Source organism: Ips typographus, linkage group LG8, assembly GCF_016097725.1.
Source record: "Ips typographus isolate SLU linkage group LG8, UJ_Ityp_2.0, whole genome shotgun sequence".
NCBI classification, from domain to species: domain Eukaryota; kingdom Metazoa; phylum Arthropoda; class Insecta; order Coleoptera; family Curculionidae; genus Ips; species Ips typographus.
Genome location: NC_138429.1, coordinates 1,148,415 through 1,172,561, shown reverse-complemented (window position 1 = coordinate 1,172,561; position 24,147 = coordinate 1,148,415). Strand labels below are relative to the sequence as shown.

At 36.5% G+C, this 24,147-nt stretch overlaps 5 protein-coding genes and 1 long non-coding RNA gene across 14 annotated transcripts; 3 read left to right on the top strand and 3 right to left on the bottom strand.

The window, feature by feature from the left end:
- Window positions 1-32: 32 nt before the first annotated feature.
- LOC145733211 (uncharacterized) lies at window positions 33-7,098 on the bottom strand. Of its 7 annotated transcripts, none has more exons than XM_081985919.1 (15): window positions 7,077-7,097; window positions 6,797-7,023; window positions 6,459-6,671; window positions 6,106-6,404; window positions 5,929-6,062; window positions 5,730-5,876; window positions 5,436-5,678; window positions 5,145-5,385; window positions 4,478-4,586; window positions 4,018-4,237; window positions 1,006-1,165; window positions 779-959; window positions 370-729; window positions 191-317; window positions 33-134 (listed from the first exon to the last, which is right to left on the bottom strand). In XM_081985919.1, exons 2-15 carry the CDS (start codon window positions 7,006-7,008, stop codon window positions 108-110), a joined length of 2,673 nt encoding a protein of 890 aa, XP_081842045.1. In that variant the 5' UTR covers window positions 7,009-7,023; window positions 7,077-7,097; the 3' UTR covers window positions 33-107. The 7 variants fall into 7 exon arrangements, with proteins under 7 accessions (XP_081842045.1, XP_081842049.1, XP_081842043.1 ...); XM_081985923.1 differs by having other exon boundaries at window positions 1,009-1,141; window positions 7,077-7,094; XM_081985917.1 differs by having other exon boundaries at window positions 33-317; window positions 7,077-7,098.
- Window positions 7,099-7,274: 176 nt separating this feature from the next.
- Window positions 7,275-8,240, top strand: boca (LDLR chaperone boca). The gene is made up of 3 exons (XM_081986031.1): window positions 7,275-7,551; window positions 7,613-7,848; window positions 7,989-8,240. The coding sequence occupies exons 1-3, from the start codon at window positions 7,402-7,404 to the stop codon at window positions 8,161-8,163; spliced, it is 561 nt and encodes a 186-aa protein (XP_081842157.1). The 5' UTR covers window positions 7,275-7,401; the 3' UTR covers window positions 8,164-8,240.
- On the bottom strand, window positions 7,967-9,012 carry LOC145733272 (uncharacterized). Its single transcript, XM_081986044.1, has 3 exons — window positions 8,721-9,012; window positions 8,291-8,665; window positions 7,967-8,168 (listed from the first exon to the last, which is right to left on the bottom strand). Exons 1-2 carry the CDS (start codon window positions 8,746-8,748, stop codon window positions 8,340-8,342), a joined length of 354 nt encoding a protein of 117 aa, XP_081842170.1. The 5' UTR covers window positions 8,749-9,012; the 3' UTR covers window positions 7,967-8,168; window positions 8,291-8,339.
- A 189-nt stretch (window positions 9,013-9,201) lies between these two features.
- LOC145733225 (synaptic vesicle glycoprotein 2B-like) lies at window positions 9,202-24,058 on the bottom strand. Of its 3 annotated transcripts, none has more exons than XM_081985955.1 (11): window positions 23,852-24,058; window positions 14,619-14,675; window positions 13,158-13,319; window positions 12,630-12,792; window positions 12,449-12,570; window positions 11,630-11,868; window positions 11,373-11,578; window positions 11,058-11,323; window positions 10,847-11,006; window positions 10,666-10,793; window positions 9,202-10,605 (listed from the first exon to the last, which is right to left on the bottom strand). In XM_081985955.1, the coding sequence occupies exons 1-11, from the start codon at window positions 23,955-23,957 to the stop codon at window positions 10,550-10,552; spliced, it is 1,665 nt and encodes a 554-aa protein (XP_081842081.1). In that variant the 5' UTR covers window positions 23,958-24,058; the 3' UTR covers window positions 9,202-10,549. The 3 variants fall into 3 exon arrangements, with proteins under 3 accessions (XP_081842081.1, XP_081842080.1, XP_081842082.1); XM_081985954.1 differs by lacking the exon at window positions 23,852-24,058 and adding an exon at window positions 18,585-18,763; XM_081985956.1 differs by lacking the exon at window positions 23,852-24,058 and adding an exon at window positions 14,782-15,300.
- On the top strand, window positions 12,281-12,865 carry LOC145733284 (uncharacterized). The gene is made up of 2 exons (XR_014179173.1): window positions 12,281-12,451; window positions 12,521-12,865. It is a non-coding gene; the product is annotated as an uncharacterized LOC145733284 (long non-coding RNA).
- lovit (loss of visual transmission) lies at window positions 19,196-23,786 on the top strand. The gene is made up of 9 exons (XM_081985957.1): window positions 19,196-19,817; window positions 19,874-20,136; window positions 20,192-20,473; window positions 20,527-20,628; window positions 20,683-20,873; window positions 20,931-21,131; window positions 21,181-21,311; window positions 21,369-21,543; window positions 23,510-23,786. Exons 1-9 carry the CDS (start codon window positions 19,630-19,632, stop codon window positions 23,732-23,734), a joined length of 1,758 nt encoding a protein of 585 aa, XP_081842083.1. The 5' UTR covers window positions 19,196-19,629; the 3' UTR covers window positions 23,735-23,786.
- Window positions 24,059-24,147: the final 89 nt, after the last annotated feature.

Here is a 24,147-nt window from a genome sequence, read left to right as displayed (position 1 = left end):
CAGGATTTTTTTGTGTTTGAAAAATGAAACTATTTTATTGCACTAACAATGAAATTTTATTAACTTACAGGCATTATATGCTCTAATTTAATCCACGTGACTTCAGATTAATAGTACGGTCGTCTAGGGTTATTCTAAACGATTAAAACAGCAACTAGTGCTAATTTAAATCATTTACTGTGAAACTCACCAAAGGATTCGGTCTAAACCTGTACGCCAGCATCATGCGTTTCCTATAAGATTCGTACTCGTCTTCGTCAGCAGTTGCTTCGCTTAAATTCAACCCTAAACCTTGGGTGTTCTCCCTTGGGGCTCCCCTGAATCATAAAAAACATTACAACTCCTCTATAAACAGTACAAACAACCTACTTGTTAATCGGTTCAACGATGCCGGCGTTGTTTTGTCCAAGTCCTTGACCTTCTGCCCAACCCAGTTTTTGTAGCATTTTAAATCCGATATTGTCCTCTTTAATTTTAAACTCTTTGTAATCGGAAAAGTTTGGTTGGCGGCCTTCTTTGATCGCCGTAGACTTTTCCATGAACCGTTTAAACTCTTCTGGTGGTAAAAAGTCGCCGATGTGGTGTTTGCCTTCAGATTGCCGGGTTAACTCCTGCGCCCATCGTTCAGTCGCTTGCATCTCCTTGTCTCTTAGTTTGTGCTCCCAGGTGCCGCCATCAGTGTCCTCGTCCGAATCGTACTCGTATTTGTTTTTACCTTGACTTTGCAACCTAAATTTCACTTGTTTAGGCATTTTAGTATTGTGACAACCAACCCCACCTTTCCAATTCGGCTCGCTTCTTCATCATATCCTGATAGAGCAAATGGATTTTGTAGTTGTCTTCCGCTTTTTTCCAGTCCTCTTCGTTCATATTCGTCGAACCGTAGGTTTGCATAGCGTACTGCAATAAGCCGGGATCGCTTTTAGTCACTTTGGACAACATCGTGGAACTGCCTGGAACTATACCATAAATTTGGTGAAAAGTTCGTTCGAACTAATTCTCAACTACCTGGAGGTAGGACCCCTAAAGGTGATACCAGCACTGGCAATGTGATTGGTGGCTTTACGTCACGATCTTGTTCACCCCAGCGACTTTTTCGTTTTCTCTCTCTTCTAATCGCCTCTGTGTTAGAACTGTCTTCCTGTGATATGTAAAATTTTGTTATCTAAATCATTTAACAAAAAATATTATTTAGACTAATAAACTGCTAGTCAAAACGAATGGGGCAGCAAAAGGTATTTCTCTTTCTGAAGACCCAAATAATGCTTTTGAAAGTTGCCACTGATGGAAGTATAAAGTAAGTCAAAAAAAGAAAAATACGCTCTATATATTTCAAAATAACCTTCTTAATCGAGTCTTGTGGTCAATATTTCTAGACGTTTTTCACAAAATACAGGGTGGTCCAGTTTTAAGTGTCAATAATTCACCATTTGATAGCTAATCAAGAAATAAGTTGACTTGCATTATGTCATTTTTCTGAAAAACGTTTCCTAAGGAAGATACAGTCCTCCAAATTTCAATTTAAAAAATCGTTTTATAGTTTAAAACTGAACATCCAAGACTTGTGAAAGTCCAAATTTGTACTAAATAGTCTAAAAACTTTTTTACTACTAGGAATGGTCTTATGATTTGCTGTCTCAGACTGCCATCCTGGTTGAGTGTCTGAAACTGGCATTCAAGAATTGTATTGTGCATGAAACTCATTTTTTACTACTAAAAATAATATAAAAATTGACTTTTAATACTAGAACTGACTTTACTAGGACTAAAGAGTCCTAAAGCATATTTTCAAGACTTTAATTGGTGTACAACTCAATTTTCTGGACTGGACAACAAGTCTAGAAGTAAATTAAATTTTCGGACGATTTTATTTCTAAAAATTAGTTCTCAAGACTATTATTGTAGCATTTGGTACCAAAATTTTTTACTTTTATTACTGAAGAAACTTGACTTTTGGAAATAGTCTTAAACTCGATTTTTCAGTCTTTAAAAGCACTAAAAACAGTCTGAATTTCTTAGAGATGCTACAATTTATTGCACCTATGAGTGTAGAAGTCAATTTAATAGTGAAGAAGCTTGAAATAACATTTTCAAGATTATGGTCAGTGGACACACTGGCCTTTAGGCCTGATAAGTCAAAAACTTTGTAAAGATAGTCTTGAAACTCGATTTGAGGCACTGAAAACAGCCTTAAAACACTAAAAACCGTCTAGTTTATTAAGAAATACCCGAATTTTTAGCACTGAGGTGTCAAGAAGTCGATTTAATAGTGACAAAGCTTGGAATGCCATTTTAAATTTATGAAGAATGTAAAAATTGTTTTTTAAGTTTGCTATGTCAATAACTTGGTGAAGATAGTCTTGAAACCCGATTTTCCAAGCTGAAAGTAGTTTTGGAGCACTAAAAATAGTCCAGAATTCGAAGAAAATGAAAAGCAAAGTAAAAAGCACGAAAAGTTCGTTTTTAAGACAATTTTCATGAATCTAATGTCAATGTGCTGCATCTAAGACTATTTTCAAGACTAAAATATTGAAATTTGTTTTCAAATTATGAAAACTTACTTCAAATGCAAATTTTAAGCTTCTGATGTCACTTTTCATTTGTTCAGTCACATTTTTGGGTTCAAGTAAATTTTTAAGGTTTAAATGTATGAATTTGTAGTAAAAAATTCTTGAAAAAGTAGTTTTTATGTCTACAAGTCAATTTTTAGTATTAAAGCTTCTGAAATTTTTATCTTTTCTAATTCAATTTTCAAAACTATAGTTTTATAGTTTGTCTGTATGAAAACTGGCTACAATAATATTTTTTAAACTTCTTAAGTGAATTTTCCGTTTCCAAGACAATTTTTAAGTTGGGTTAGGTTAGTTTTGGGTCTTTGACCGTAATAACGTGTAATAAAGTGCTTGTTCCAAATTTGATCAATATTGCTCCAACGGTTTGACAGTTATGACAAAAAAAAACGATTTTTTAAACAGAAATTTGAATGGCTGTATTTTCCTTAGGAAGCACTTTTCAGGAAAATGGCATAATGAAAGTCAACTTATTTTTTAATTGGCTATGGATTGGTGAATTATTGACATTTAAAACTGGACCACCCTGTATAGTACAAAGTTTTTAAAATCGTTTTTTTTATTTCTCGAGATTAGCAAGACTACACTTGTAACTAACCAATTTAAGTAAAAAATTATTATTAATTGCTTATACAGATGCAAAGCATTCCAGACATTATACTTATTAAATTGTTTATAATTCGTGGCTTTTCGACTAATTATCTAGTTTCCTTTACTCTTAGTATTGTAACATATTCCTTAATCCTTAACAGGTTACTGAAGGTGAAGAAAGTTTTCCTTACAGACAATTGGTAGGCAATCTGTTTGTATTTATCAAACAAGACTAGACCAGATATATCCCATGCAGTAAATTTCTGTAGGAGACAACTAGATAATCCAAATCCCATTAATATTACCAATGCAAAGCGTGTTTTACGATAACTAAATAGAACAAAGACATCACCAGCTATACGAAGACTGAAGAATGTGACAAACTGATAGCATACTGTGATAGTGACTTTGCAGGAGACCGGGAAAAGTACCACTTACATTATATTTTACTGTGGAGGTCCAGTAGCATGATCATCTCGTAAACAACCTATAGTATTGCTCACAAGTACAGAAGCGGAGTGTACTAAAGAGTTGTTATACTTAAAAGCAGTTATTGAAGAACTTACTGACAGTGCTGTGAATGCAGAACTTCGAGTGGATAATCAAAGTGCAATTCAGCTGATAAAATTTGGACAAAAGAGGGTTTCTTAAGTAAAAGTAAATACTTTGTATGATTGTAAAAGTATAAGGAAGGTGTCAATTAGCTTTCCCTAGTTATTGTAATGTTGATTGTCAAGGCGGTTGTTCTTTTTATAGTCGGTGGAGTAATTAAAGCTTCTGATTAATTACAAGCGTGTGTAGCTTAATTGGTCCTACTTAATCCTTAAGAATTATGAGCGTTAGAGTGTACACGCACCTGTTTAATTTCCTTTTTAATTTCCGTTAAAGCGTTTCCATCAGCATCGTCCTCTTCTTCTTCGTCCTCCAGCGCCATTTCGGGCTCGTAAATCTCACTGAGATCCGGTTTGATCTCTATCGAGTCGGCGGAGGGGCGTTTCTCCTCCCGCTCCCCCTTGTACTGATCTACCAGGTTCGCGTACTGTCTGTAGGCCGCGGAATCCTTGTGAAATAGAAACCTGCAGAAAAACGGCAAAAGCGCGCCACGTATTATTCAGATATTCCGGTGCTGACACGTTTTAAGTTTTTTTTTAATTCAAATCTGGTGGCCTAGTCTTAAAAAAATCGAGTGAAGCAGAAATAAGATACGATACTTAGGCTACGATTTATGTTTTTGGTACGAGGGGGCAGTCCATCTCTTCTACAGAAGACGGACTGGGTTTATTTGGAGGTGTATTGTAATGTGTGTGTCAGCATACCACAAATCGGGGTCTCGGTTTTTTTTCTGTCGAACGACGTCTTCCACGGAGGGCCCGCACTCGGCTACCATGCGCGCCAGGTTCGACATCGCCTCGAATTCAGCACCACCTAAAGGAGAAACTCAGGAACGCGTCACTAAACGGTCCCAATCTTGGACAGGGATGACTTAAATCATTCGTCGTCTGTCAATATGTACTTGAAAGTTTAGTCTCATTTATGCATAACAATATCAGTGACTGTTTTGTTTTTTGAACACCCTGTATAATTTCCATCGAGTTGCGGTTAGTACGAGGTGAAAGAGAAACATTTTGAGCGCCGCTAAAACTCCGGTAAATTTTACTTAAGTAAAATAGGAATTTCACTCTTCATGAAGTAGGGTCTTACAAAATTAGGTCTTTTCTTGGATTACTCAAGATATTCCTCCTGGCTCTCCAAAATCGCAGAAAAACAAAAAATCTTAACGTCACTGTTAACTGTCAAGTCTCAGTTGTACACATAAGTCATCCCTGCAAAATAGTTGGAAAAAAACCAAACAAGAAAAACATGACAGTGTCATAAACCTTTCTTTTTAAAACGATATAACTAAACCACCTAAAAGTGCGCCTCCTTCCCCAATCAGTTCCCACAAAACTCAAGAAAACTCAAATTAATCAGGAAAAATGTTACCTGTGACAACGTCGCCTTTAAACGCCGGGGGCGGCGGTGGTGGTAAACAGACCGGCGGTGGAGGCACCGTCAAATTTGGTATTGGAGGCGGGCCAGTTCTGCTGTAGTTTGGCGGGGGTTTGCTGACGTCTCGAGAGTGAATTATGGGAGGCGGCACGTTCACCGCCATCCCTGGAGGCGGCAACACCCGCTGTGACATTAGCGAGGGAATTCTCGTTGCACTCACTGGCTGAGTGTTACTCTTAGTAGATTAATATTATCCTGACTTAATTAATCCTTTAGGACACTTACTTGCTGTTGAGTTGAGTTGGCTAAAAAATGCCCATCACTCACACTGGGTGGCGGTAAATTTCTGTTGGGAGGCGGCACATTTTTAAGAAAATTAGGATCCAACAGTTCCCCCTCACTTGATATCAAATCAAGTGGCTTTGTGCTCGGTAAATCAGATAATTGCAACTGAGTGGTTGTTTGAATGGTAGTGGGGGGTGGCACATTCATGTTGTTTAAAGGTTCCGGTTGTGACAAGTTTTGAAGCTAGAATAATAGCTCAAAATCATACTGGAGGTTGTCAAACAAAATGCGTACCTGAATAGAGGAATTGGGTGGTGGTATTGAGGTTAGTTCAATAGTTGCTGGTCTGACAATGTTAACATTTTGAGGCGCCAATACAGGTGGGGGTATGGTTACAGTTGTTAGAATGCTTGTGGGTGCTGTCACCAAGACATTTTGCTCCTAAAACCACCACAATCACTAACTTAAAGCCACTGAGAGAGTCGCAACTCACTTGCTGAGTTAAAACTATTTGAGTTTGCGGTAAAATCTGTGGAGGTGGGACATTCAACAAAACTTGAGGGGGTGCAGTCACAATTTGCTCTGTGGCAGTTGTAAACAAATGAGTGGGAGGCGGCACTAAAACAACTTTAATTTGCACACTAACCCATACAATCACAGTCACAATTACCATTAGTGGAGACTGTAACCTCTGATTGGCTCACTATACCAATTTGTGATTGGATTAAAGTGGGAGGTGGGGCAAGTTGAGTATTGGGAGGGGGTACACTTGGATTGATTCCAATAGCTGTCAGAGTGGGATTGTCATTTGTGGTGAAAGTTATTAGAGGGCTTGAAGTGATAACTCCAACCAGCATATTGCTTTGGGGTTCCAAAGTGGTTCCAAGAGAAGGAGGGGGGTTACTAGTATCCACAACAGTAATACCCGGAGAATCCACAGATTCTGTATTTTTCAACTCTGTATCATCACTATAAAGTACTAACATTGTAAAAAAAGTCAGTTAATGATTTAAACAGCCTTACTTATCAGATTTTGGAACCTCAACCAGTTTATCCTCAACTTTGTCTTTTTCTTTCTCCTTTTCCTTTTCTCTCACTTTATCTTTGTATTTATTAAATGTTTTAAATTTAGGGTCTTTCTTTTTATTGTTAAGTTGTTTGAACTGATCCAAAAATGAGCCATCGTTTGAAAACAAGTTTAGACCACTTTTGGTGGCTTCCGTAACTTTAGTAGCACTGTAAAACGTACAGTGTGACAAGTTATCTAATAAAGTTAACCAGAAAATAGATTCTATACTGAATCAACTTAAGCCCCTTTAATGATTGTTTCTGGTTAAACTAATTCAGATGTAAAAACTTACCTGGAATTATCATCAGGTGGTTTGGTTGTTTTATCTTTCAAATCTTGATTAGTCTGACGCCTTTTCGCCTCCAATTTGGCCTGAATTTCTCGCTTTTTCTGCTCGATTAACATCTCCTGTTGGGACATTTGAACGAATCGGTCGTTTCTGGTCATCTTATTTTGGTTGGTATCAAAGGGTCGCTTAGACATTTTTACCGCGTTCTGATTCATTTAAATAGTTAATACCTAGAACGACGTTAATTAACACAAACTAGTAAATTAATTAAAGTTAAAAGAACATTTATAATGGGGATCACGCAAAGGACCACGGCAAAATCAAACAAAAATGAATGAATGACAATTGACAGTGACAGTGACGGACGCACTCGACTATTTTTGTTTCAGTTTTGTTAACGTATTTCTGAAGTTAGACAAGGATGGAGGCTAATTCATACCACCAACGAAAGAAACATCAATTTGTGGAGTGTAAACAAAAAGTGAGGTTAAGTACTATTTTTTTATATACAAATTGAAAATTTAAATACATTCTGAATTTTGTAATTTTATTATATTTCCTAGTGTGTTTGCCGACCTATAGTCACTTTACTTGAAAAGAAAACAAAAATGAATAATACTCTCTTCCTAGTTGGCCTGTTGTTTCTCAATGTATCTTTAATATGGGCGAAAAAATCCAAAGAACAGCCTGACTGGGCCAAAAAAGACATACGTGATTACTCCGATGCCGATATGGAGCGATTACTTGATCAATGGGAGGTATGTTTTGTGTCTTTAAAACCAGAAATCAGTGCTTTGCAATATTTTTACATCTTTTCAGGAAGATGAAGAACCATTGGAACCAGACGAATTGCCAGAACATTTGAGGCCAATGCCGAAAATTGACATGTCCAATCTGAACGTACAAGATCCAGAATCGTTACTGCTACAAACTAAAAAGGGTCGAACCCTGATGACTTTTGTCCAGGTGGCCAGTAATCCAGGCAGGGATGCCACTGAGGAAATCACCAAGTTGTGGCAGACCAGTTTATGGAACAATCACATACAAGCAGAAAGGTAAGAAATATGTTTGTTTCAAAAAACAAGCACCCAGTATCAAGTAGTAGTGAAGTGAATAATTTCAAAGTTTATGACATTGAGAATTTTATCAGTTTAATTATCAAAACAAGAAAAGTATAGTTTATAACTGTACTTAGATATTTGGTGGATGACAACCGGGCTATCTTCCTTTACAAAGATGGTGCACAAGCATGGATTGCTAAGGATTATTTGATTGAGCAGCCTGAATGTGAGAGTGTTACTATTGAGTCTAAAGTGTATCAAGGCAAACACCACCCCAATAAGGGTACAGTGGAAAAAACTGAGTTGTAATATACCTAAAAGTTCAATTCACTTTAGTTTAACTAAGTTATTTTTTAAATAAATATGTTGGATGTGTGTATTTAAAACTAATTCTCCTTTCACAATATAATCATAGTATGACACATAGTAAACTCACTTTATGTGTAGGAATCCAATCACACACAGTTCTAATCTGTAATACACATCTAAGACACTTGCATTGTATCTCTATTACTGTATTCCCAATTAGGATCTTTGGGCGCGGACGGTTCTTTACTAGCTTGGTTAATGTTTTTGTAAATGTACCCGCCATTTTTCATCTGCAAAGTTTTGGTGTAACTTTGCACTTTCCTCCTGCGCAGTTCTAAATATGACAGAGCACTCATTCCTAGTATGACAACCAAAATGATGAGACATATGAGCACTATTCTGGCAGGCAGTTCTTCTAACGTGAATCTGACTATTACTCCTGCAGTGACAATGATCAGAATCAGTGCCGCCGTTATAATAACCGTCCAAAGACTGGGTTTGTCTGAAACAGGTTGTTTGTTGTTGGTTACCAAATGGAATTGAGTGGATACACTTACCTAAAGTAGTTTTAGTTTTACTGGTCATTTTTTTTTGTTATTTTTTGGATAGGTTAACGATTTAGTAGAAGTATTACCATGAGTCAGATAACAGTATTTTGTAGGTGCTGCCAATTAGTGAATATTATATTATCTGTTTAACTTGAGATAAGATACCTGAATCATGATTAATAACAACTAGGCCAGTCACAAACGATTAGATTAAAAACTGTCTGGATTACAGGGCTGTAGTAGAAAAAACACTTTAACGGAATAGAAATAAGCAAAAACCTTGTTATTCCTAACGTTATTGCGTAATAACCACATGTAATTGCAATGGTTCAGTCAATAACATGTTGTTGATAGTAAATTAGAAGATAACTTGTTCCAAATAGATGTTTCGGTTTGTTAACAAACTATTGTCCACAAACCCAAACAGTGGTAGTTGGTCACTATACAGGATGTTCAAAATTAATGAGACAAATAAATAAAATACATCAAACAGTGTTGCACTGTATTATATTAACAATATCATAACGTAACAGTAGTTAATATGCAATTAACACAAGATAAAATAGTACATAATATAATGAATAGTATAAAAATCAAGAATAATAATTTTCGTGTGTAAATAAAATGTAAATAATATAATCCTATAAAAAAATAGTCGTTAACGACATAAAGGATGACCAATGAATAAAACCGAAACTTAAATAGTAATGCATTGTTTCAAGCTTTGTACAGTAATATATAATTAAGTAATTTACATGGTCCTAAAATCTAATTCTATACATGGGGGTGCCTATGTTTTGCGTAAATCTCAGCGTAGTTTGTGATTGGTCAAGAAAAAGCAGCTGTTTGACCAATCACAGACATTTTTTTTCCTTGGCTGGTATTGTAAATTACAATTTTTTGTGGACCATCCCGTATAAAGAGAAGCGATCTAAAAACTCTTTTTATACAGGTGTGGTGAATCCAAAAGCGACCATAGGAAAACCGTGTAACGGACAGAGAAACGTAGGTAATTGCATGCGCGGGAGAAAGACAGAAAACGAAAAAAATATCAAGTAGGCCATATTTTCAGTACGCTGTTGCCAAAATGAAATATGGCCTACTTGGTATTTTTTTCGTTATCTGTCTTTGTCCCACGCATGCTATTACCTACGTTTCTCTGTCCGTTACACGGTTTTCCTATGGTCGCTTTTGGATTTACCACACCTGTATACTTGAACCGACCCCATATAAATACTTTTAAAACTACATGTATATACAGGGTGGTTAAGTTGTCATACTTTATGATTTACACGTGTGTGACCTCTTACTCACTCTGTATAGGTAAGTATAGAAAGTTTAAAATTGTTTTTGACATACGATAGTTGAAGGCACTAAACTGGTCTCAATAATAATCATTCGATTATTCCTTGTGATTGGTTGTAGAGTCACGTGACAAGAATTGCCGAGAACAGTTTTAAATTATCTATACACGTGCATTAAACAGGTAAAATTATTATAAGAAGAGAGAACAACTGCTGATGATTCTCTCTTCTTATACAGTTGTAATTTTACGTAAAAAAAGGCCTTATTCCAGCCTTCTTTCTTATTGCAAGCATTTTGACTTACTTATACATATTTATATAATATCACATAAGATTCGTGTGAGGCGACAAACTGATGTTCGTAAAAACATTTTACAAAAATATAAGTTTTTAGTGGTTTTAGAGGTTTCTTGCACTTATACAAACCCAGATTGTTCCCTTTCTTAGATCTCCATTAAAAGAGACCTTTTTAAATCTATTTGTGCAGGTGTAAACAGGAATAAAACTTTCCTAAAAGTTTCAACTTACTATACACTAGTCTAAGGCCCCTTGTCCTGTGTTGGGTAAAAGTAGACAAAGCAAACCGCTCCCTGTAAAAAAAAACACAATAAAAAATGACTCCAGTCTAGGGAATTTGGTGTAGGATTTACCAAAGAGCATGACAGCGAAAAGCACGATAGGGACCACGCAGGTTAAGTCGATCAAAAAGCCGAAAAGTAGATTTCCTATTAGGGCTCCTCCTCGGCCGAATGTTAAGGAAAGGGCTGCCGCCATCACCCTTGTAAAATATAACTGATTTTAGTTAAAAATATTGCAGTGTATAATGTGTACCTGAGATTAGTGGGAAACAAATCTACCATAACGCAGTAGACAGTACTGATGCCCAAACTGGTCAGAGCTTCAAAAACACAAGACAAAGCCAGATTGGTGTTGGTGGAATCGACGAAGTACAACCCGATCGTTACCGATCCAGCTACCAGTAAACTGAAAACTGTGGTGGAGCAGTTAGAGATGTCTAAAAAAACCGTTAAAACCCACCAACCTAAAAAGAATTTGGCTCCTAATCGATGCACGCAAAGTGGTAACCAAAAACTGGTCGGAATACAAGCCAATCCTATAATTAAGGTGTGCAGGAATACCGAATCAGCGATTGGCTCTCCGCAGAACTCTTTTGTACCGAGCGTGCCATTAGTCGGTACCACCACCGAGGAGACTTCGCAAACTGTCGCTTTTTCGTTCGGATGGTAAGTTTCAAACTCTTCGAAGCGGTAAAACAGCTCGGGGAACCATATCATTAACGTATAATAGCTGGAAATTGTTGCTTTTTAGAATCATCCCCAACAAGTCTTCAGGTTACCTGGTGGTCAATCCGAACTGTATAGCGCAGGTGATGGCAGTGTATCTTAAATGAGGTGGACGACACAAAGCTTTAGTTTGTTCCCAGATTTCTCTGAGCAACAGTTTCAACTCTTTCGGTTTCCGGATTCTTAAACTTCGGATGCTTCGCGTTGATTGTTGTGAGATCACGCTCATCGTTCGTACTTTTTCTCTAAGACTGCGCACCTATAACAACCCTCTGTAAGTTATAATAATCAGACTTGGATTTAAACTCACTGGAAAATTGGCTCCATCGTCATTGTAATTGCTGGCGTACATGTCACGAAGAACGTCAAGTGCCGCGTCCGCCTCACCGCATTCCAACAGGAACTTTGGACTTTCGGGAAAGAAAAACAGCCACAGTCCTATGAGGATGCTGGGAACGGCGCACGCGGCTACGAACAAGTTCCAGCTTGAAAACTTAAAGTTCTCGGTGACATATTCCAGTTCCATTGGGATGATTATCCATGCTATTCCTGTTTTTTTACGTAAATTTTGAATGTATAATGCCTTTATACCTCTCAATTAACAATTAAACTAAACTTTCATTTAAACTAAAATTAATTTATCAAACCTGAAAGTGAACTTACAAGCTAATACTTTCAATTTACACTAAACTAAAATTAATTTTAAATTAAAGTTAAACCAACTGTATTAAAGTTCGGCTTAATTCGTTTAAATTCATTGACTTTCGGAACTATCACTGTCATACTTGTCATCACTCATGATGTAAATTGCTGTCTTCTATTGCGATACGTAGTCTATTAGACTTGAATCGTCTATTTCCATAATTGGATTTTTTACCGAAAAAATGGTTTAAGAACAAATTTTTTAAATTATTTTAAAAAAAATTTCTTTATCCACAAAACACGCGTAATGGCTATGACAATAGAAACGTCAACGTCATTTATTTTTCTAACTATTAATTTGTAGTATAAACCTAAACAAGATTTCTTAGTTTAAATATTAATTTTAGTGGAAATTTAAATTTAATTTAATACTTAAATGGGAGGTATAAAGCAGGCATTAGAGTGGACGATCTCTGGTTGAACTTACCAGGTAGAACGATAACTCCCAACGTCCAGAACAATTCCATCCAGCATAATATGGTCTCTCTGTATTTTCCAGGCTGAAATTCGCCCAAATAGGGAAAACAGATACCCATCGCGCCAGTAATCCTGTTGTATATAGTTATTGCAATTTTTTGTAAATAATCAGTATTTCGGCAAGGACTTACGCAAATCCGTTTAGAAACCTAAGGAACATAAACAGCCAATAGACTTGCGAGATGCTGGAGAGCAGGCCGCAAATACCATCCATCAGCAAAGCGCCAATCAAAACAGTTTTTCGGCCTTTTGTATCAGCCAGGCAGCCCCAGAAATACGAGCCAATCACCATCCCTAAGAAAGCAACGTTTGGAAAATCAAAAAAGTTATAATTTATGAGTGGGTGATACATAAAAAATTAAAAACATTTGGTGGTGTTTGAACGATCTAGAAACGAAAATAGCACCCTAATCCAGCGAGGGTGGTTTATTAATAATTCCCAAGCAATCTACACGAAATTCTAAATATAAAAGGAAAATTAAATATTGACCGCAAGGATGGAAAGCTGGTAAACCAACGAGGTAATATTTAAGGAAATTAATCCAAAAGACAACGTAAAACGATCCTTTGGGGTTTATATAAATAAAGCGGGCCGTTATGGCTCCTTTTAACTGATTAAAAAGCGTTATTACTTTCCCGGCCATCATCAGGGTACTTACCAAGCATAGGCGCTGCCGTTAACCATCCCTTGTCCGAGGAGGACATTTGAAAGTCGCACGTGGCCGATGGCAAAACGAAGGAAATTATTGTGATCCCCACCGCTGTGTTTAGATAAATCAAGCCGCATACTGCCAGTAATGAAAAGTGAAATTTTCCAAAACCTAAAAAGAAAAAATTGTTATTTGCGCAACCGAAGAGGAACTTTTGCTCGTTTGTCAAGAAAGTGTCAGAGATTTCACTTAGGGAGTAAAAGCGACATTTTCATCCCTCAAATGGTGGTCCGTGTAACGTATACTATTTTTTCAAGCGGCATGTATACAGGGTACTAGCACCCATTTCGGCAATTTAGGTCGTTTTACGGCTTCACTGAAACTTTATTTGACAATACAACAACGCAATTACTAGTATTAGTACAAGGTGTTTGAATTTTGAATTAGTGTGCCATGGACATCACGATTTTCGACAGATGACGTTAGACAGCCATGATACGCCCTCTGTTAGACAACTTTAGAAATAGCTTCGTGTTGTTATCGTATTAGCCGTGTTGTGTCAATCAGTTTTTGTCTTTTTGTGTCAGTCCGTTTGTTTATGTTTGAATTTGATCACAAATTTAGGAAAACCTTCAGGAAAACTGTATTTCAGAATAAGAACATGAAAGGTTTGTATTGCAGAGCCAAGCCAATCAAAGCAAAGTAAGTGTTGCATTAATTTCATCTGCTTTTTTCTTAAATGCAACGCTTTTTAGTCTGGATCAAGTTCTGGACATTATTTTTTTACCTCCTAGGATATGAAATAGCCTTTCTACGCCGACAGTACAGGTACACAATAGGCTTATTTATTTGAGACTTGTAGAATAACAATTCCACTGTTGTCATTTTCAATTTGGCGGTCACGCGACCTTTGCTTAAAAAAAGCGTTAAATATCCTTGTCAATGAAAATTTATTATGCAAGTAAAGGAGGAATCGCCAAGGCGATATATCTCGTTCGATTATCATTCCGGTCTGGTAGGACCAATGCAGGTTTTGTTGATATTTTTTTAGGTCAAGTTCAGGCTGTCACCAAAATGTACAGAGTGATTCAAAAATTCTTTTGACCATTTGAAATACATACAATACATTAATCAAAACGAAGAGTGCCAATAGTTTGTAAGTCACATGTGTCAATCACCTGGAGCAAATGTGACATCATCTGTCAGGTGATCACTAGAAAAAGTCTAATTGATATCTTGTGACCAACTGTAAAATCACTTTGAAGCAATAAATTTCTCTCTTTCATGATTCAAATAAAAATTGCAGGAAACGCCCTGTAGAATAAGCTGTTGCTGAGATTAAATTTGTTCAATGCAAATAAACAAGTGAGCTAGTGTTTATAATATTAATTAGCGTGTTAATACAAAAATTAGACTTTAAAAACTGTAATAACACAATTTTTGCTTTTAAAAATCAAAATATTCGCTTACCAGTACTTTCTAGTGCTCTCTCAAAGTCTTCGCCTTGGCCCTCGATAAAGTCGAGCCCTGCAACAAAAGATTAATCCATTTTTGATATCAATTGTTTAATTTGTGTTAATTTTGACTTGTCACTCATACCATATATTTTAATAGCTCTGTCAAAAATACTAACCCATTTTGTACTCTTGTCTAATTTGGCACCTAACAAAAGTATCACTCACAAGCACACTATAAACTTAAATGATGGAAAATGAAAAAAAAATCCACATAAGTGCGTACTAATCGTTAATTGCACCGCCACTCAACATTGACACCAAAAATCGAATAACTATATCTCTTCAACATGTGCCGGTGTTATACCAAACGACCAATGGAATAGCCAAAGACCAGGCGGTATGTACATATCACCTTCGCATTGCTTCGGACCTTGCCATTTTTTTTTTTGTTGTCAGTTAAGATTATCTCAAGTTCATGATTTTGTTTTGTAGAGTTTTTGCCCGGTTGGAAATCAGCAATCGAGCGCAGTTGGTATCAAACTGCCTGTACAAAGCGAAATGGTTTTTAATGTGCACCAAATAGGGACAGTGCAAATAGTTTCAGTGCAATTCTGAATGATTCAGTCGTTTCAAAGAAGTTGATTGGAAATTTTCCAGTCAGAGTCTTGATAGAAAAGTGTTTTTGTTTGGTTTTTTAAACCATCTTGGGACCTTAGTATATGATAATAAACTGGGAATACTATATCACTGGGAGCGTCAGGAAATTGTGCATTTTGTCAAAATTTAAGTTTTTCAGGTCAATAACTTATTATTTATTCTTTTGTTGTTTGTGCGTTAATTATTTGAAGACTACAAATACATCAGAAGGTCGTTGGAATAAAATCCGTTAATCGTTATTACAGAATATTGATGCGACGTGATTGAATTGAGAAGTCAAGGTTTTCATTTAACATTGTTCTCTTTTTGAATCGGAATTACAATAATTATTATTAATACTGATTTGTTCAGTAATAAAAAAAGTAGTTAGGCGACCCTAATAAGTACACAGAGGCTGTCAAAGTAGAAATTAAAAAAAAAACTGTCACGTGACCCAAAAAAAAATTATATTACAACTGTCAAAGTTCAAATGTTAAGAAGATAAAACAATCGATGTTAAAAAATACTTAAAATAGCTTTCTTATTTGACAATTATTGACAAACCTAAATGCACCCAACCCGGTGCAAAATATACTATGTACAGGTGTTTTCACCCATCCCTAGTTCAAGGCCTTCTTATGTCTTAATGACAGATGCTGTTAGAACATCTCTAGTCACCGCCTACTATACTAGAGAAAGCCTAGAAGGTGCTTGTCAAAAATTCCAATATGGCGGGAATCGAGGTGACAGTTTGTATTGTGGAAATTTAGTTTTTTGAGGATTAGATGAATTTTTACGGTTTAAAATCAAAACTTGAGGTTATTTGCGTAAGTTATTTATGTTTGCTGCCGTTCATAAGTTTTTCAAGCCAAATTGTAACAGCAATTCAGGAAAAAGCCCAACCGTGTCAGGTTTTTACTTTACAAAGAACCGGATCTAACTCAACAGTGGTTGAACACTTTGAAGTGGGATGATTTTACTCCAACACTATACTCAATGGTAGGTACAAGTGCTTTCTAGTACAATAAACTTATTAGGTACTTGTTACATGCACAGGTATGTGAGTTACATTTTAAAGCATCCTTCATTGTGAGAGCAACAAAAATAATTTTGAATGAATGTTCTTTGCTTACCTAGTTTCAAGGATTTACAGATTTTCTTACATTGAACAGTGTTTAAACTAGTTTGCTGTGTGTTGTACTTTCCAGGACACCAATTTGTTTTGGCTGGACTTGATTGTGTATAAAAAAGCTCTATCTATAAATATCTGGATCAGAAATGAACATTTTTTTTGATTTTTCACTCACAACTTGCAATCAACTACACGAAACAATTAAAAAAAATACATATTTCTTACTGCATCTGTATACATTTGTGTATAAAACGAAAACTGCTAACGCAGCTATTAAAAGTGGCATTTTAGGCTTTCTAGTATAGAGGGCGGTGCTCTAGTACTAATTACCAATTCAATGAAAATAGTATGATTTAAGTAATATTTAAGTGCATATAGAACCCAAATCAACATTGCATGCTTTAATCTACACTAAGAAACTGTTTTTTTTTTTTTAAATTACAGACATAGAAAGCACATGGACAACATCAAACATCCTTACTCAACATTTAAGAATGATCTTCTCGGACTTAACAACTTGCGGTAGATCACTTATATGCTGCTATAAGATACCTTTTGCTGTCAAACTTGAAAATGAAATAACAAAGAAACCATTACCTCCCCCTACTTTCACTCTATGATTAGGTGTATAAATAAACCGTCGGCGTTAATCGATTGAGGCTGTGGTTAATAAGTGAAAAAAAAACCCTTAAGAATGCCTAATAATTTTTTGAGGGGGTGGGGCAAGGTCAGAAACACTCAAACGTAACAATACTAGTCGGGTGAGTGAATATTTCAACAAGTTCGATCTTGTACGTATCGCACTTACGTTTTTATTTGTTACACGACCGTGCACTAGTATGGAATAGGGGATGGAAAGTTGATTCTATTCTTAGATTTTCATTTGCTTAATGGCTCTCGGACGTCCGACTGTCCCCCCCCTTGGGCGATCGATAAAACGCGATGACGATTCACTCACCCTCATTAAAACCTTGGACGTTGAGAATTATTTTACTTTTTACAGATTTTGACACAAGTTGGGAGACATCCCAGTCCGAAGGTTACCATATATCCAGCTTTGTATTACAAGGTAATTCATTTATAAAATGAAAGCGGTAATCAAAACATGCCCTTATAAAGAGTTATAATTACCTGTTGTTGGACACAGCCTTCCATAATAGACTTCTAGAATTTTAGGTACAAAAAATCAATAGTTCCTGAACAAAGGAACTTTTCGGTTAGTAAAACACTGCTTCATGCATAAGAAAACCCTGGAAAATTTCGGAAAAAAATCGCAAAATTCAAAATTCGGTGACTGTTTGTCTCAACCTAACCAAATTCTTCTTCTTTCTCTATTCAAAAAGATTTCAACTGGCTAATGTCAAAATTTGAAATGAAAAGAAGAATTTGGTTAGGTTGAGACAAACAGTCACCGAATTTTGAATTTTGCGGTTTTAAAGTGTTTTTTTCCGAAATTTTCCAGGGTTTTCTTATGCATGGAGCAGTGTTTTACTAACTGAAAAGTTCCTTTGTTCAGGAACTATGATTTTAGTAATACTTTATTACTACTATTGATTTTTTGTACCTAAAATTCTAGAAGTCTATTATGGAAGGCTGGGTCCAACAACAGGTAATTACACTCTTTAAAAGGGCATGTTTTGACTACCGCTTTAATTTTAAATGAAATGTTAAATAAATTTAAAATAATACAAAGCTGGATATATGGTAACCTTCTGACAAGACCACAAACTATGTCTACGTATCTAACTATTTGTCAAGAAAACAAAGTTATCAGAGAATCACAGCTATTATCTGTATTAGGTACAATTCACGAATAACCGGTTCAATTACGGCTGCTACACTTTACCAAGTTTGAAAAATTCCTCAACAATAATATTACGGCGATTAAGGCGAAATTGAATTATCATAAGTTCAACATGTCGCCCTTGACCGACATTAAGTTCCGACAGCCCTAAAAGACGTCACAGTCTAGGTCGGAACAGCGCTTATACCCCCATTTTTTCCCGTTTATCGTAATTGCAATCAAAGATAACGACCTTTGTCGAAAACCAGCACTGAATGCTAAGTGTCGACTTAATATTGATATAGTGTGGTAAAATTAATTAATATACACAGGGTCGCCTTGTTATCAATGTTTATTACATTTTGTCTGGCCTGGTAGTATTCAAACCTACTTTTTTTTGAATCTCCCAAACCACTGAACTGACTCACCTATTAGTACTTCCATTTCAAAGTCATTCATTCCCCTACAACACTCACGAGACACAAACACACCAAATTCCTTCAAATCAACTAACTTTTTAACTATTTTCCCATTAGAAAAACCACAATACCTGATAAATAACCTTATAAATGTCGGTTGATGGATAAACAATGCGAGAATAATTGAATCTCGTTTGAGTGGTTTATGCCATTTCAGCAATGTGCAACGCTCAAACCGATGCATAAGCATTTTGCATTTCAGAAATAATTTAGAACTATTATATTTACAAGGCTGAGTTTCAGCTCATCTCTGTGTAGTAATTGAGTCAGAACAGGTTTTAAAAGTCACTTTAATTATAATTGAGGCAAGAACTACAAAAAACTTATGCGGGGTGTTTACCAAACAAATAGGAATATTTTCTATTTTAATTGTCCGGTATAATTACAGCTAATAATGTAAAACCTGCGTAATAATTAATTTAAATTTAGTTTAAAAAAAAACAAACATCAATATTTTCAGCAGTTGTTTTAGAGCTTCATTAGTGATAATGTTCAAAAAAGGTATTTTTCCCGTTATTCTCTTTTAAATTACAGTTGTATAGGGTGCAAAAAGTCAATTATCGATCTGATTATAGAGTGAATATAATTAAAAACTGTCCCCGGGATTAAGTCAACATTAAGCCGTGAGGTTTTCCGATCCGTGAAAGTAATCCTAATTGGTTTAAGTTTTCTTGGCTTCTCCGTTATTTTCGTTTCGACTTCCGATAAGACTCAAATAATTGACTCCCGATGTATAAAAGGGCAAAAGTGCACAATAGGGCAGGGCAATTTCCCTTGTCAAATAACATCACATTGGTCGCGAGTTAATGAATGTTTACTGTGGGGCATTGTTTTCGCGAATTCAATTTGTCGCTCTAAAACGGCGCAAGACCGGGCAAAACGGGATTATTCAGGAAACCAAGAAAGTCCTTAAAGCCCAAACAGACATTTCCAATCGGGCTTTATGTCTGCAATCTTTTATTTACTTTCAAAATGTTAGAAAAAGTGTAAAAAAATGGCTCATAAACTCAATGAGTATCAAGGTTTTCTGGGTCAGTTGCACGCTTTGAGAGATTGGTTTAGGGAAAGATACCTTTTATGGAAGGAAGAACACCCTGATGGGTGTTCTTGGTGGTTGAAAAACTCATTTTCAGGTGAAGTGCCCAATAGTGATGTTCAAGAGCGTTACTCACATATTTTTCGGTAAGTTATTTAAGTTTTCTGTTTTTCTTGCTTTATCAGGCTATTTTGAAATCTAGTCGAAAAACCCGTAAAGAACTTACCAGATTGTCGGCGGCTGTTATGGGAATTGAATTTTCTTACGCTGCTGAAACGGCTTTTGTATCCCCCACACTCTTGCAAATTGGGGTGGAACATCAACATATGACTCTTGTGTGGGCCTTATCACCTTTGGTGGGGTTCTTTCTCACCCCAATTTTGGGATCCTTAAGCGACAGGTGCCCGTTACCGTTAGGACGTAGACGTCCTTTTATTATTGCCATGTCTTTGGGGGTTTTACTGGGTTTGTAGTGTGGTTTTTGCTCGTTTTTTTTTGTGTATTTTTTTAGCTTTGCCAGGTCTGATATTGGTGCCTAATGGAGAGTTGTTGGGGTATTTAATTGGGGATCAACGGCCTTTTGATCGGGGAGTTCCAAATAGGCCTGCAGGTCCTCGCAGATTAATCACAGTGAACCAAACCATGGGTAATGAAACATTCCCTACTCCTTTTGAGTCAGTATACAACAATTCCCACCCTTGGGGGGTGTTTTTTACGGTTTTGGGGACGGTTTTGTTGGATTTCGATGCTGATGCGTGCCAAAGTCCGGCCAGAGCCTATTTGTTGGATGTTACTACTTCAGGTTAGTCAAAACTACAAGCCAAAACAGAACAACAGGTATCAAATACATTTTAGATGATCATGCTCGTGGATTGAGTACTTTCACCATTATGGCAGGTTTAGGGGGCTTTATGGGCTACGCTTTGGGTGGCATCAACTGGGATGTCACTTTTTTGGGTAACTTTATACCACAATTTGCTAAAAACCTGTTTAAAGTAAGGAAACTTGTAGGAGAACTGTTAGGAGGTCATGTTAGGGCTGTGTTCACTTTAATAACTGTCATATTTGTGGTGTGCGTTAGTTATACAGTGACCAGTTTCAATGAGATGCCTTTGGCTTTGTTAGAGATGGGCAAAGTGGGTACCAATCAAAGTTTCAGTGAGGAGGTTGATGAAAAGAATTACGGTTCATTGCAAAATACAGTTGAGAGGGTTTTTGTTTATTTTTGTATGATTTTTCTCTGACTGGTAGTTTTGCAGGTTGAGGATTTAGACAGGAAACCAAGTATTCTACCAGATCCCAACGCTTCATTCAAAGTGTACTTGCAAAGCATAATTTACATGCCTCACTCTATGAGGATGCTGTGCTTGACCAATCTGTTTTGTTGGATGGCTCACGTGTGCTACTCCTTGTATTTTACTGATTTTGTTGGAGAAGCTGTTTTTGGTGGTGATCCCACGGTAAGCAATTTGTCACACAAATGACCGAAAACTGAACGAATTTTTTCAGGCCCCTGTCGATTCGCCGGCCCGAAACTTGTACGAATCGGGCGTTCGTTTCGGTTGTTGGGGCATGTCGATGTACTCTTTGTCGTGCGCGTGTTACTCCACAGTGATCGAGAAGCTGATCCAGAAATTCGGGTATGTTGATCCCTTCTTTACTGCTTTTTTTTCTTTTTATAACAGCAGAAGTAACAGTGCTAAGCGCGTCTACGTGGGTGGATTAGTCACCTACTCAGTGGGGATGCTGATGATGGCTTTGATTCGAAACCGAGCTGGTGTGATAATTTTCAGCGGCACCGCAGGAGTTATGTACTCCACTCTGTTCACCATGCCCTACTTGATTGTGGCTCATTATCACGCTAAGGGAATGGTAAGTGGTTTTTTGCAGTTTGAGTACTTTCAGTTCAGATTAAAGCTTGGTTCACATGAATCCGGAACATATGACAGTTTTAAGCACATTTTTGGAATCCTCATTAAATTTCTTATCCAATAACCTAAAAAAAATCACAAAATTCGGTACAGTCAGGGAGAAAAGTGCTGCCAAAGTTTGAACTGGCAGAAACACAGTTTGAAAAGACAGTCAGCGACAAAATCGTGTGTTAAACTCACTTGGAGAGAGAAAATGACAGTTTTATCCACATTTTTGGAATCCTCATTAAGTTTCCTATCTACTAACCTAAAAAAACACTAAAAAATCGAGTATAGTCAATTAGAAAACCAGTGTCAAGTTTTGAACTAAAAGAAACACAATTCGGAAGGACAGTCAGGGACAAAATCGCTGGTAAAACCCACTTCTAGTCAGAAAATGTTTGATTTAAGTACATTTTTGGAATCCTCATTAAATTTCCTATTCAATAGCCAAAAAAAAACAAAAAACATATCGGTACAGTCATGGTGAAATATGGTGTCAAAGTTTGAATTGTTAGAAACACAGTTTGAAAGGACAGTCAAGGACAAAATCGCCTGTAAAACCTATTTGTGGTGTGAAAATGACAGTTTTAAGCACATTTTTGGAATCCTCATTAAATTTCCTATCTACTAACCTAAAAAAACACTCCCAAATTGAGTACAATCAGAAAGAAAAACAGTGTCAAAGTTTGAACTAACAGAAACACAGTTTGAAAGGACAGTCAAGGACAAAATCGCCTGTAAAATGCACTTGTAGTGTGAAAATGACAGTTTTAAGCACATTTTTGGAATCCTTATTAAATTTCCAATCCAATAGCCTAAAAAAATGTCACTAAATTCGGTACAGTCAGGGAGAAAAATGCTGCTAAAGTTTGAAAACACAGTCAGCGACAAAATCGTCTGTTAAACTCACTTGGAGTGAGAAAATGACAGTTTTAAGCACATTTTTGGAATCCTCATTAAATTTCCTATCTACTAACCTAAAAAAAGACTACCAAATTGAGTACAGTCAGAGAGAAAAACAGTGTCAAAGTTTGAACTAACAGAAACACAGTTTGAAAGGACAGTCAAGGACAAAATCGCCTGTAAAACCCATTTGTGGTGTGAAAATGACAGTTTTAAGCACATTTTTGGAATCCTCATTAAATTTCCTATCCAATAGTCTAAAAAAAACGCTAAAAAATCGAATATAGTCAGTTAGAAAAACAGTGTCAAAGTTTGAACTGCCAGAAACACAGTTTGAAAGGACAGTCAAGGACAAAATCGCCTCTAAAACCCATTTGTGGTGTGAAAATGACAGTTTTAAGCACATTTTTGGAATCCTCATTAAATTTCCTATCTACTAACCTAAAAAAACACTCCCAAATTGAGTACAATCAGAGAGAAAAACAGTGTCAAAGTTTGAACTAACAGAAACACAGTTTGAAAGGACAGTCAAGGACAAAATCGCCTGTAAAACCCACTTGTCGTGTGAAAATGACAGTTTTAGGCACATTTTTGGAATCCTCATTAAATTTCCTATCCAATAGTCTAAAAAAACACTAAAAAATCGAGTATAGTCAGTTAGAAAAACAGTGTCAAGATTTGAACTGCTAGAAACACAGTTTGAAAGGACAGTCAAGGACTGCTTTCTCCTATAACTGTTATTTAGAGTGTACACTCACCTAGAACCGGGTAAACGCGGTCATAACTGGCAAAGCGTTAGTTTCAAATGTTTGCAACAGAAACAATTTCCAAAAATTAATTTTTTTTGCAAGAAATCTAAAATATTCAAAATGACTTTCATCACCCACTTCAAACTGGGTAAACGTGGCCACAACTGGCAGAGCCTTAGTTTCAAATTTACCTGTTTTTGAAACAGTTTAATGTATGCAAACCGACATATCTTCTCTATTAGAAAATTGGAATTTAAACACATTTTCTCATAGTTTGAAGAGTACCAAGAGGGGCAATCACAGCAGCAGATTAGAGGTTTAGGCACCGACGTTGCCATAGTTTCCAGTATGGTTTTCCTCGCCCAATTCATCCTCTCCATGTGCATGGGTACTATTGTTAGCGTGTCTGGTACCACCACTGCTGTGGTAAGTGTGGCAACGGCGCTCGCCTTTTTTGGCGCGATATCTGCCACCAAAGTGGTCTACTTGGATCTTTAATTGTTCTTTTTTTTCAATTTCTTATGATTGAAATAAATTATCGATAGTTAAATGCTGGACTAAATGTGATTTACAGAAAAAATACTAAACTAGAAAATTGCTTACATGTTCACTGACCGTCATCGGAGCATGCTGGTTCAAATGGGGTGCAAATCTTAATGATTATATCCGATCCTGCCCAGGCTACCGCCGATTTTATGTTTTTCCGCTCGGAACCGATCATCACAGCGTTCACGAAATTTCTTCAATTTCTCAGCTTGATCCACCAATCATCGATTAAAAATCTTGACCGTGTGCGAACGCCACACTAAACTTAATGAAAATCCAACGACGGACACTGTGAACAGATCGATGAAATTAATTAGTGTGCCTATCTAAATATGATGACGGATAAATTGCGATCATGTTGGGAA

Excerpts from the sequence above, each read along its gene's own strand:
- lovit (XM_081985957.1), top strand. The coding sequence starts at position 19,630 with ATGGCTCATAAACTCAATGAGTATCAAGGTTTTCTGGGTCAGTTGCAC. Across the intron at positions 19,818-19,873 it reads CGTTACTCACATATTTTTCG|TCGAAAAACCCGTAAAGAAC; the intron begins GTAAGTTATTTA and ends TTTGAAATCTAG. Across the intron at positions 20,474-20,526 it reads GTTGGATGTTACTACTTCAG|ATGATCATGCTCGTGGATTG; the intron begins GTTAGTCAAAAC and ends AATACATTTTAG.
- LOC145733272 (XM_081986044.1), bottom strand. The coding sequence starts at position 8,748 with ATGACCAGTAAAACTAAAACTACTTTAG. Across the intron at positions 8,666-8,720 it reads TAAAACTAAAACTACTTTAG|ACAAACCCAGTCTTTGGACG; the intron begins GTAAGTGTATCC and ends AACCTGTTTCAG.
- LOC145733211 (XM_081985917.1), bottom strand. The coding sequence starts at position 7,008 with ATGAATCAGAACGCGGTAAAAATGTCTAAGCGACCCTTTGATACCAAC. Across the intron at positions 1,166-4,017 it reads TTAAAAAGGAAATTAAACAG|ATAACAAAATTTTACATATC; the intron begins GTGCGTGTACAC and ends TAAATGATTTAG. Across the intron at positions 730-778 it reads AAGCGAGCCGAATTGGAAAG|GTTGCAAAGTCAAGGTAAAA; the intron begins GTGGGGTTGGTT and ends AGTGAAATTTAG.
- boca (XM_081986031.1), top strand. The coding sequence starts at position 7,402 with ATGAATAATACTCTCTTCCTAGTTGGCCTGTTGTTTCTCAATGTATCT. Across the intron at positions 7,552-7,612 it reads GATTACTTGATCAATGGGAG|GAAGATGAAGAACCATTGGA; the intron begins GTATGTTTTGTG and ends ACATCTTTTCAG. Across the intron at positions 7,849-7,988 it reads AATCACATACAAGCAGAAAG|ATATTTGGTGGATGACAACC; the intron begins GTAAGAAATATG and ends AACTGTACTTAG.
- LOC145733225 (XM_081985955.1), bottom strand. The coding sequence starts at position 23,957 with ATGATCGGTTCCGAGCGGAAAAACATAAAATCGGCGGTAGCCTGGGCA. Across the intron at positions 14,676-23,851 it reads ACCAGCATGCTCCGATGACG|GGCTCGACTTTATCGAGGGC; the intron begins GTCAGTGAACAT and ends CTTTTGTTGCAG. Across the intron at positions 12,793-13,157 it reads AACGGCAGCGCCTATGCTTG|GGATGGTGATTGGCTCGTAT; the intron begins GTAAGTACCCTG and ends TTGCTTTCTTAG.